Consider the following 12,656-nt stretch of genomic DNA (forward strand, 5'->3'; position numbering starts at 1 on the left):
TGAAGATTGTGATTGGTGGAAATTTTGTAAGTATAATCCAAGTAAGCTTGTGAATTTCTTAATGTCTGGCTCTTTTCAGGCTTCAAGTGTGGTTGGACCAACTCAACAAACATTGGAAAACAGTATGTCTGGCATATCAACTTCTGCTTCCCATTTACCTTCTGAAAATGAAAACCAGCAACAAATACAGCCGAAGGTGTATAGTCCAGAGACACTAACTACTATCCAAACACAGGACATTTCCCAGCCTGGTAGCTTTTCAGCAGTCTCAACTCCAAGTCAGCTGCAGAACAGTGATGCATTATTGCAGCAAGCTGCACAGTTCCAAACAAGAGATGCCCAAGCCAGGGAAGTCTTGCAATCAGATGGCACAGTAGTCACTTTGTCACAGTTAACTGATCCATCACAACAACAACAGTCTGCGCTCTCAGAACCAGCACAGGCATTGCAGCAACAGATTTCATCAAGTATTTTCTCGTCAGCAAGTGGTGTGAGTCAGTTACAGAACACTATCCAGCAACTGCAAGCTGGAAATTTTCCAACAAACACTGCCACTGGCAGCAGTAGAAATGTAGACTTGGTGCAGCAGGTACTGGAAGCTCAACAGCAGTTATCTTCTGTTTTATTTTCTGGTTCAGACAGCAGTGAGGATGTTCAGGATCAGCTAAATGCCGATATTTTTCAGCAAGTTAGCCAGATACAAAATAGTGTAAATCCTGGCATATTTTCCTCATCCGACACAGCTGTCCATTCCAGACCGGAGAACCTTTTGCCTGGACGAGCTGAAAATGTTCACTCACAGCCTGAAAATGCATTGTCCAGTCAACAGCAACAACAACAGCAGCAGCAGCAGCAGGCTATGGAGACTTCTGCAGCAATGGTGATAGGAATCCAACAAAACATTTGCCAGGCTGCAACACAGATGCAGTCTGATTTGTTCTCCTCAACAACGTCTGGGAATGGAGCCCTGCAACAGTCACCTGTTTACCAGCAGCCTTCCCACATAATGAGTGGGTTATCAACAAGTGAAGACATGCAAATGCAGTGTGAATTGTTCTCTTCATCTCCCGGTGTTTCTGGAAGTGAGACTACTCCTGCTGCTCAGCAGCAGGTCTCCAACAATGGACCTGCTATGTTTCAGACCTCAAATTCTGCAGATGGAGAAGAAGCTTCAGGACAGAACAAACAGATGCAAAGCACTGTATTTCAGACCATGGTTCAAATGCAGCATAGTGGAGAAAGTCAATCCCAAGTTAATCTCTTTTCATCTAGTAAAAACATGATGGCTGTTCAGGCAAGTGGAACTCAACAACAAGGAGGTGGTCTGTTCCAACAGGGCGGAGAAATCATGTCTATTCAGTCAGGAAGCTTTATGCAGCAATCTCCACATTCACAAGCTCAGCTTTTTCACTCTCAGAATCCTATTGGTGATACTCAGAATATATCACAAGAAACACAAGGCTCTATTTTCCACAGTCCAAATTCCATTGTCCACAATCAGACCAGTGCCAATTCCTCAGACCAGCTGCAGCCTCCAATGTTCCACTCACAGAACACCATGGGTGTATTGCAGAGTTCTTCAGTTCCTCAAGACCAGCAGTCAGCCAACATGTTCCTTTCCCAGAGTTCCATGGGCAATGCTGCAACTCAGGAAGAACAGATGTCATTCTTTACAAGCCCAAATTCCATTTCTCCTCTTCAGACAGCAACAAACACTGAACAGCAGACTTCTTTCCAGCAGCAGACACAGATATCTCATATCCAGAGTACTATGCTTCCCCAAGAACAGCCCCAGACTCAGCCTGCTCAGCAAGGTTTATTTCAGTCTCAAGTGTCACTAGGCTCCATGCAGTCCAGTTCAATTCCTCAGAACCAGCAAGGAGCTATCTTCCAGCCTCAGCATTCAATAGTTGCTATTCAGAGTAGTCCTCCATCCCAAGAACAGCAGCAGCAACAACAGCAGAATATGATGTTCGGTAATCAAAACGCAATGAGTACAATTGCCTCTCAAAAGCAGAACATGATTTTCAATCCAAACCAAAACCCGGTTACCAATCAGGAGCAACAAGGCCAGTCCATTTTCCATCCACAGACTAACATGGCATCAATGAACCAGGAACAGCAGCCCATGCAATTCCAGAGTCAGAGTACCGTATCTTCTCTTCAGACTCCTGGATCCAGCCAGGCTGAAGCACAGCAGCCAGCCATCTTCCATAATTCACCCCAGATCCAGTTGGTCCAAGGATCACCAAGTTCTCAAGAGCAACAAGTCACCCTCTTCATCTCTTCAGCTTCCATGTCTGCCTTGCAGAATAGTATGAGCCAGCAAGAGCTGCAGCAGTCTCCTATGTATTCATCTCAAAACAGCATGGCAGGAATGCAAGGAACTGCTTCTCCTCCACAGCAACAAGCTTCTTTATTCCACAATGCAGCAGGAGGTGCTATCAACCAGCTGCAGAATTCTCCCGCTTCATCTCAGCAAACATCAGGAATATTCCTGTTTGGCATTCAAAACAGTAAGTGACAGCTGCCCAATTCTGAGTTTACAATTTAGAGGAGCTACTGATTGGTGCCTGCAGGACAGTGATAACTCAATTCTAAGGTATTTAAAAAAAATTAAAATATTCTGGAATGAGTAAGATAGCGCCTCAATTGAGAATACACATACTCAACATGGTGCTCTGAATGTTGCTTAGCTTAAATATGTGTTGATTGTCATGGATTGTTAGGATTAACATGTGACAGAATCATCTTACTTATTTCTATATAGATATACACACATATATCTATATGATATATTCTAGAAATATTATTAATAACTATACAAATATTTACATAAAATACATATACACACATGTTAAAGGGTTATGCCTTCTTAAGGCACTAATCAGTCTCTTGGTGCATTATGTTTCCACAATTTACTCAATGGCTTTCTGGAGAAGGCTCTGGGGAGACTTCAGAGCATCTCCTAGTGCCTAAAAGGGCTGACAGGAAATCTGGAGAGAGGCTTTGGACAAGGACCTGTAGGGACAGGACAAAGGGAATGGCTTTAACCTGCCCGAGGGAAGACTGAGCTGAGCTCTTAGGCAGAAGCTCTTCCCTGTGAGGGTGCTGAGGCGCTGGCCCAGGGTGCCCAGAGAAGCTGTGGCTGCCCCATCCCTGGCAGTGTTCAAGGCCAGGTTCGACACAGGGGCTTGGAGCAAGCTGCTCCAGTGGAAGGGGTCCCTGCCCGTGGCAGGGGTTGGAGCTGGAGGAGCTTTAAGGTCCCTTCCAACCCAAACTGTGCTGTGATTGTATGATTCAACACTTGTCTTCTGCTGTGTGTTTTGTTTTTCTTCTAGCTAAGTGTTCTTCTCTCTGAGGTGTTAATAGTGTTTGGTTGTAATACAGTATCCATATATGCAATCTGTAGACCTCAAACACTGCTCACACCCTGAGGGAGTGGTGAGTAGGGGTGGCTGTGTGAACAAAAGTGCACATAACTTTATAGGCAGATCATATGTGAAGAAGTTGGCTGATTCACTGCGTGTATTAACCCAATTTAAATCCTCCTTTGTCCTTCATTTACTGTTTAACAGACTGTGGCCAGCTGCTAACTTCTGGACCAGGGACATTGCCCAATGAGTTGATGGCTATAAGCCAGCCAGGTCAGCCACAGAGCGAGGGACAAGCAGCCGTGCCAACACTTCTCTCCCAGCAGATGCCTGAGACATCTCCACTACCTTCAGCTATGGCAGCCAACCAGAATATTGAGAAAATAGATGATCTGCTCGTGTCATTGCAAAACCAGGGGAACAATATGGCTGGCTCCTTTTAATTGGTCAAGTAAGTGACGTGTTTGGGTTTCTGGCCTCCTTGTTGCCACACAGACTTTTGTTCAGTAAGTCTTTACTTTGAAATGTATGACCATGCCTTATGAAATGTATCACCAGCTAAAATACCAGTTAAGATGAATTAAGAATATAGTACTGGTGGCTAAAATGGAGAGTTAATTTATAACAGTCAGAGGTCAGGACTAGATTGAAACGGATGGTTGAGACTGGTTCTCATTGTTCAGTTGCTGTATGTTTTGTCATCTGCTGTTAGAGTGTAGTACTTTATTAGGAAGAAGAGTAGATCACTGACAGCTTGGCAGATAAAAGTGTTATGAAATACAACCATAGTTAAAAACTTAAGGCTTATTGAATAAATAACAACTCAAGTCTGTACTATTCTGAAGTTGCCTCCTGGGTTCCAGTAACATATGTGAAAACAAGTTTTAGTAGAACATGGCATCTATTGAGAGTGTGCAACATGCTGAGTCTTTGTGAAAATGCCATCAGCTGTTACTAGGAAACAGTCCGCTTTTAGAAGGTGCCTTTTTCAGAGAGGTGAAAGAGGCTTTGACTACAAATGAGTACCAAGAACCAGGAGATCTCTGGAATATAGTATTGTCCACAGTGTGTAACTTGGCTCTAGTTAACTGTGTTGCTGTCCTAAATTCCCTGTAAGTTTTGCTTAAGCGATACACTTCATTTTCTAATCTGAACTGTGTTGTATATGAAGTTACAAACTGCGGAAGGCAAGTAATGCTGCTCTGTGAAAGAGTGCTGCATTCTGTTAGTTACATGTGTGCTGGCGAGCAACACTTCCAATATTAAGGAACTTAACTGAATTAAGGGTATGGCTTTTGTTATTTTTTAACTGTTTTGCTTGCTTGTTTTTCCCTGCAGAAATTCTGTGAAGAAAAAAGTGATGATTTCGCAGATCCTCTCAGACCTTCCAGCTCTGGATTAGGGTGTGTGGAACTGATTGCTTTTGTCAAAGAGTAGCCCTCCTTTTTAAAGAGCACACACAGGGCCAATTGCAGCATCTAGCACCTAAGGCTATGACCATAGTATTTGGGATTTGTAGTGCCAATAATGCTGAGAAGCTATGCTTTGTTTTACTAGGGCATAGGATTGTACTATTACCAGATTCCTAAACCTCATTAACAGTGGGGTGCTCTTTGAATTTAAAGCATATCTGATCAGCTATTATTGCTGGTAGAAGGTAATACATGTCACCACGTTTACTATTGTTTCCTCTTCTTCCTTCTTTGCATCTCCTCTTTTGACTAGAAAAGCTTGTGAAGCAGAAACATCAAATGCCTGTGCCATGAGCCACGACTCATAGCTGTCAGTCAGTGAAGGGATCATGTTTTAGAGTTGTGGGGTAGAGCTAATACTGCAATTTGCTAATTGCAGTAGGCAGCAATGACAAATATTGATAACTGTAATCAGCAAGCAGAGAAATTGTTCGCTTCTGTAGATAGCCAGAGGTGGGTGCTTCCCATCTGCAGACGTGATTAACGGTTCTCCGTTAATGTGATTAAACGGTTCTCCATGGAGCAAGGGTTTGGTGGCTCTAACAAAATGAAGGAATGAAGAGGAACTTTCAGTTTTGCTCTTAAAATCTTATCCTCTAAAATACCTTGTAAAGAGCATTCTGCCTATCTGAGGAAAGAACTCTGTGTCTCTCACTGGATGGGTTAGAACTCTGTAAAGCTGCATTAATCATTCTCAAACCAGTCTTCTCCCTTCCATTCTTTTCATGGTTTTCCTTCTCTCTTCCCAAGTTTCATATTGTGTTTTAAAAAAAGACATAAATATCCTACTGGTTTAAATACCAGAAGCAGCTTTTAGGAATCCGTGGCATTAAATTGCTTAGTCAGTGAAAGCTTTGACAAATAATCAAGGATTAAGGAGAGAGGAATTTCTCCACCACCTTCTAAATGCAGGAACCCCCTTTAACCAGGGTTTTTCCAGCTGTTATTGATGTGAATCTTCAGCTTGACTTTACTCCAAGTAGGGGACATATTACATCATTTTTAAGCGTTCTGGAAAATGTCACTTCATCCTGAGCTGTTGCATCTTTGTAGCATATTGAGCTCACTGCAGTTTTGAAGTGATTTTTTTGTTTTTCCACCTACCAACAGTCCCCCAAGTGTAGTTTCTAGATTGTCGTGTTTCAGTTTAAAAAGAAAAAGAAAGCATTGACGGATGTTACAGAATGTAAGAACAACCCACTCCAGACCACGCAGTTGTATTGTGAGGCGTGTGCATTTTTTGGGTGCTCCAACTATCCAAACAGTTTTGTGAATTTTCACTACAGCCTCATTCAGATCTTTTTTTCTTTTTCTGCACGTAGAAAGCTGTTGCTGCCTTTAGAGCCAGACAGCTGTCATGTATGGCGATTATGCCTTGGTAGAGTGTAGTTGGCATCATGTCATTTTACATTTTTGTTATTTTAAATAACAAAGACTAGTCTGTAAATGTTTTTTTAAGTTTCTCTAGTCTGTTTACTGTGTTTTTTCCCTTAACTCGTGTGCTTAGTTGAGCCATGTAGAGTTTTTGTTTGTTTAATGGATTTTCCCGTTTGTCAGTCTGTCCTACCGTTCACTTTCTCTTTCTGTCTCTCTTTCTCTCTCTCATTGAGAGGCATTGAATTACGTTTTCAGTAGTAAGGCTTCTTGCCGATATGAAGGGAACTTTTCAGAAAGAGACCTGCTCTGGGTCATTTAATTTTGAATACAGTTTTCAATCGTTCAAGTTTTGGATGGTTTATATCTAATGTGTGTTTCATTTTTTTGGAAAGCTATATTTTGTATTTAGGAAATGGTATACTATTTTGCTATTTGTACTGAGTGAGTACATTGGCATAAATATAAAAATTTATATATATACATATATATAAAATATTCTTTTTGCCACACATTTCTGTGGTAAATTTGTGAGTTTGTCTGATGTTCTACCACAACGTGGCGTCTGATAACAGTGGGGTGGGGTGGGGTTTGTTATGTCTTTATTGAGTATTTAAGTACTTTTTGCGACATAAATAACTTGTTCATCTCTTGCCATTCCATCAGGCATTTTATTGTTCCAACTGGCCATGAGAAGCTTCCCTGTATGTTTTGATGTGTCTGTCACTCAGCAATACAATCTAGCAAGGAAACCTGTAGGCATTTAGGCGTATATAAAGTAACAGGGTTTCATTCAGGATGAGCCATTCAGCTTTTATCCACTATCACTGTCTATTTAATATTTTTCTTATTAGCACCTCTGTGTTTTAACTCTTAATTTATGATTATGCTAAAATGTTTAAAATTTTAATCATGCTAAATACAATTCCTTGCTTCCTAGTGTCCACAGCTGCTTTAACCTTGAACCATACTTTTTCTTTCTGTGATTTATTTCTTATATCCTGCTAAGACAAGATATTAACTGTCTCATTACGGTTCATGACATGAAAGCAGCAATCTAAATGCTATTTGAGGCTATGTAGAAGGCAGAATTATGGACCGAAGCAACTTCCAGATGCTCATGGAAGTCAATAGCCAGTTATGTGAAAATGAACTAGCGGCTTTTGCAGGATCGCAGTCCCAGGACAAGCTGCTAGGTGTTGTCCAGGGCCTTCGTACACAGAAGAAGTGACAGGAATGATAAATTCACTTGTGTGCTGCTTCAGTTTGTTCCGTTGTTCCAAGGGGGTGTATCCTTACATGGAAGTGGTGTGGTTGGTCAGTGCCAAGTCACCAGGGACCAATTCTCCATTTAACAAACTGGGTGTCCAAAAGAGAACTTCATACCAAGACTGCTACAGCTCCAGGGGAAAAGGGTATGTCTGAATTGTGTGCATGTTTTGGGTCGCTCATGAAGAGATGAGAAAAAAATGTAAAATAAATAATAAAAAAGGGCTGTGCTATCAGGTTTTTCACTTCTGGATAACACCTTTTCTTGTGTTAAACTTATTGTGTTTATTTTAGGTCAGTGTTTAAATGTACAACACTCGGAACATGTGATTTGGATACAAAAAGTATTTGTCTTCTGAATAAAGAGGTTGCTCAGTGGTTGATCAGTGCTTGCAGAGAGCCGTTACAGAAGATAAAGAGAGGTTTGATAAGCCAGTAAAGAGCTTAAAGACGGGCTGCAGGATTTCATGGCAGAAAGACCCAAGAACAGCGTGAGCCACATCTGTATTTTATCAATCCTGATCATTTACTTTTGGCATTTAAGCATTTGGTATTGATAATTGGAGCTTACTCTGATTTTTTTCTTTTATTTTAATCCTGTCTCTGTACTTAGTCCTTTGCATGCTCACTCTGCATTGCCTGGGATCTGTGAGTAGATGGATTGAGTGTTACCTGCAGAGATGAGGTGGTGGCATCATATCTAGTCCATTTTGGGTGAGAAAGAAGATACTGAGATACTGGTCTCTCTCTATGTTCCTAATGACATTACTCTAAAGGGGAAATTACTGTCATATCCACAGAGCAGCAATAAGGTGTAGAAGACACTACTCGGTGAAAATAGAAAACTGTAGAGCTGCATTGCTGGGATGGGTTTTAAGTGACTTCTTTTTTTGGGCTGCCTTAAGGTCACTTCTGAAAGAACCATAAAGTCTAAACCTCCATGTTAATAGTTGGCTTTACACTTGAGCATGTGCCTCTTAATGCACTTGTGGTCCACTCTGCACAGCATCTGTGGGGTGTTGGGTTCACAGAACACCCATTTGTTGGCACAGGTTAGAATCTGGGGAGACTTAACCTGCCTGCTGCCAGTCGTGACCACTGCATGCGTTCTTTTGGCTGCTTATATGCTGGGTGTATGTATATATATCTATGAGAATCATATGAATAGCACATAATACACAGTTACCAGCTAAGCATCTCCTCTGGCAGGAAGTTATTGGTTCTTTGTGCTTAATTAGCAAGTCCACTTCTTGTTATTAATTGCCTCCTCACTGTCTGATTTTTCAGCAGTTATTCAAGCCAAATGCTTGTTATTATTTTAACATAAAAGTAGTTCCAGAAATTGTTTCAGGCTTGCTGTTTCAAAGTAGATGTTTAATCGCCAATCATTTCATTATAATTACTTTTAATTCCTGATAGGGTGGTTACTTCCTACATAGTTCTAAGGTAGAATAAAGCATGAGCAGTTCAGCATTTGCCACTTTGGCAGATATTTTAACTGGAAAAACGGAGAGTCTGGGCAGCTGTTATCAGTGGACATTCCCCTAATTTAGATAAGTTGATTTATTTGTATTTATTTACTTAATAAGCTTCCATTGTGATTTTTGGTTTAGGATGTAGTTTCTAAATAGAAAACTTGTCTGAACGTATTTTCTGTTACCTTTCCAGAGTCTTCAGAAAGACTACTAATCAAGTCAGAAGCTTGCATTAGTCTTAAAACGTAGTTTAAATCATTATTTGAGTAGCAGGAAAGATGATTTATTAAAAAGCAAAATCTGAAAGTTGTTACTGGACTAAAAAACCTGCACAAGGTTTCCTCTAAGGGTATGTTCATCAAGTCAGAAAAGAGTTTGCCTGTCAGTGTTTGACTCTCTACGGTGCCTCTGTATGGCAAACTGGGGCTGCTTTTTCAGAGTAATTCCAGGAAAGAAGTGTGAGGGATTACAGACAGGGACAGAGGCAAGAACAAGGAGAATGAATTGCTTTATGTGCTCTGAGCTGTGAGTTGTGGGTGGAAGGTGAGAACTATTGATCACTGGTGACTTTTCATTAGTGCAGTGCTTGTTTTCAGGGAATAGGTGTGTGTTGTGTTCTGGAGGACTGGTGGCAGCTCCAGTCTTTTAGCAGCTGAAAGGAAAGCACTGAGATACTTTGTTTGTTTGATGGGTTTGTTTTAATTTGGAGCAGTCTTTTGAGACAGATTATGAGCTGTTGAAATGGGATAAATGCTATTTAAATACAGGGAAATGTTGCAGCAGCAGATAAACTCTGGTAGAAGTGTACTTGTAAAATTCTCTAATGGAGTTTGGGGCTCTGAGGGGTCACGCAGGAGGGAGCAGATTTTTCTTGCTTACAGTCTATATAAGTATGTAAATAGGCAATGCCTGTATATTCTAGGACTATATATATATGTATATAGATGAATCATAGCTATTATATAAATAATTAGTAGACACGTGCATAGAATACTGTTATATTTACATTTTTATAAACGTGAAATACTATTACTTTTCCTTAGTATGAGGTCATTTACTGAGGATTTTGTAGTAACTCAGCAAGTTTGCCGATGACACCAAGCTGTGTGGTTCGGTTGATGCGCTGGAGGGAAGGGATGCCATCCAGAGGGACCTCGACACGCTTCTGAGGTGGGCTGATGCCAACCTGATGAAGTTTAACCATGCCAAGTGCAAGGTCCTACACCTGGGTCGGAGCAATCCCAGGCACAGCTACAGGTTGGGCAGAGAAGAGATTCAGAGCAGCCCTGCAGAGAAGGACTTGGGGGTGTTGGTTGATGAGAAAATGAACATGAGCCGGCTTCAGTGTGCGCTCGCAGCCCAGAAAGCAACCGTATCCTGGGCTGCATCAAGAGGAGCGTGACCAGCAGGTCGAAGGAGGTGATCCTGCCCCTCTACTCTGCTCTCGTGAGACCTCACTTGGAGCATTGTGTGCAGTTCTGGTGTCCTCAACATGAGAAGGACATGGAGCTGTTGGAACAAGTCCAGAGGAGGCCATGAGGATGATCAGGGACTGGAGCACCTCCTGTATGGAGCCAGGCTGAGAAAGTTGGGGCTGTTCAGCCTGGAGAAGAGAAGGCTGCGTGGAGACCTCAGAGCAGCTTCCAGTATCTGCAGGGGGCCTACAAGGATGCTGGGGAGGGACTCTTCATCAGGGACTGTAGTGAGAGGACAAGGGGTGACGGGTTCAAACTTCAACAGGGGAAGTTTAGATTGGATCTAAGGAAGAAATTCTTTACTGTGAGGGTGGTGAGGCACTGGAATGGGTTGCCCAGGGAGGTTGTGAATGCTTCATCCCTGGCAGTGTTCAAGGCCAGGTTGGATGAGGCCTTGGGTGCCATGGTTTAGTGTGAGGTGTCCCTGCCCATGGCAGGGGGGTTGGAACTGGGTGATCTTAAGGTCCTTTCCAACCCTAACTATTCTATGATTCTAGGATTCTGTAACTCAGTAGTAGTTGTCTGAACACCTTTGAGTACTGTACATGTGGTGCTGTTGGTAGTGTTGCCCTGTTTGTGAACGTCACTGATAGCCGCGGTTTGGAAAGAGCTGTTCACTTTTGTACTTTCATATGTTTTTATTCATAATTTCAGCTGTGGGGTGGCAAAGCAAAGCAGTCAAACTGGCAGCCCTGGGCAGAGCTGCTGCTGGATGGGCTCTGGAGATGTGGCAGTGGCACAGGCTGTCTGCATCTGTGTGCTCCCCTGCCAGCTTTCCATGGGTGACTCCTGACTTGGGGACCTTTTCCCATTATCAGTCTCCCACAGCACATGCGGGTAGGGAATGGTGGTGGCCGTGTTGCTCTGGATGGGCTGACACCAGCAGCTGTCTCCTGGTGGGTTACAGTTGTTGCATAGCAAAGGACCTGGCTGCAGCTCAGCTAGGTTGTGTTTGGATTGAGAAGGTGAAGCTTAATCTGGTCACTCCTCTTTCTTGTCATAAAGGCAGGCATCTTTATTTTCTTTAATCTGACTTTTTACTGCAACAGTCCATGTCTAGAAAACTCCTTGGAAGCTGGTGGGAGCTCTCCGTGGTTTCTGGGCAGGAGGGACCCTGTGCACTGATCTCTGACTTAGATTCTGTGAGGAGCTTAACTTTCTGAAAGAAATCCAGACTGTTGTGTCACTGTTGGTCCACCAGGACCAGGATGACAAATCAGGTGCAGTTTGACATGAGGTTGATTAATGGATGTTGTTTTTGTGGTACAGGCTCTATCCAGGCACCTCTGCCAAACTGAAAGGGAATGCCCTGATTTCCTCTCTTTGAGCCATCATTTTGCAGGTCTCGTTGTTGCTGTTTCAGAGATCTGTAATTTTTGCTGTTACAGTTCATCAGATTGCTTCGCAATATTCAGGTGTACTGGGGGTGAGGAATCCCAGGATTGCCTTGCTTGCTGTGGGACATTCACCAAACACTCTGCTTGTTTCACTCTAAACTTCCACCACTCAGCAGCAGCCCACTGTGATATACTCCAGTTGTGTGTGTTTGCTCCAGGACTCAGATGAGCCAAGGGCCCTATGTAGATGTCCATGACTTCACTGTGGTCCCTGAAGCTGGGGACAATCTGACCCGAGTGTTCTTGTTCAGGAGTGCGGCTGTGCCGAGGTTGGGGTAACAGTGCTGGGGGGAAGCTCCCTTTGGAAGGGTTGGGAGCAGTGCCTCGGGGTGTTGCAGAGCTGCACACACATTCCCGTGTCCTGCTCAGACCACAGTATTCCCGAAGCTTTTTTATTGCAGACGCGGTTTGAAGTACTTATGTTTGAGCTCCTTATTAAGGAGTAAGCTCCAACAAACCTTGAGAGCAGAGCTTTCTACCTCTGTCACTATCTGCATCTTGGAGTGGCTTTACTCACCTTTCTGCCATGTGTTCCTGGGGCACCGGTCAACTGCTGAGCTGCCTCTTCCACTGTCCTGCAATGTGAAAGTAGCACCAGATATTCCTTTGTGCATTTCTGTGTATATGGCTTTCGTAGTTGGGGGTTTTCCAAGCACTGATAACCCAGTGTTTTCAGTTTGTTCTATGAGGGGATATTTTATTTGCATCTATGTTTTTAGCTATCCTGTGATAACTTGTTGAATATTAAAAAACAAAAATATTTTGCTTCTATTGGGACATTTGTATACTCGCAACTATATTTCTGTAAACAGCTGCAGTC

The 12,656-nt window shown here is 42.7% G+C and overlaps 1 protein-coding gene across 1 annotated transcript in view; it reads left to right on the plus strand.

Annotated features, from left to right (window-relative positions):
• NFAT5 (nuclear factor of activated T cells 5) overlaps positions 1-5,865 on the plus strand; it is a 65,140-nt gene extending 59,275 nt beyond the window's left edge. Inside the window, exons 12-14 of the mRNA XM_080638543.1 lie at positions 80-2,516; positions 3,579-3,825; positions 4,713-5,865. Of these exons, the coding sequence (XP_080494669.1) occupies positions 80-2,516; positions 3,579-3,817 (2,676 nt within the window). The 3' untranslated portion in view covers positions 3,818-3,825; positions 4,713-5,865. The remainder of the gene's footprint in view (positions 1-79; positions 2,517-3,578; positions 3,826-4,712) is intronic.
• The last annotated feature ends 6,791 nt before the right edge of the window (positions 5,866-12,656 follow it).

The sequence above is a fragment of the Psittacula echo genome, assembly GCF_963264785.1.
Source record: "Psittacula echo genome assembly, chromosome: Z".
In the NCBI taxonomy this organism is placed as follows: domain Eukaryota; kingdom Metazoa; phylum Chordata; class Aves; order Psittaciformes; family Psittacidae; genus Psittacula; species Psittacula echo.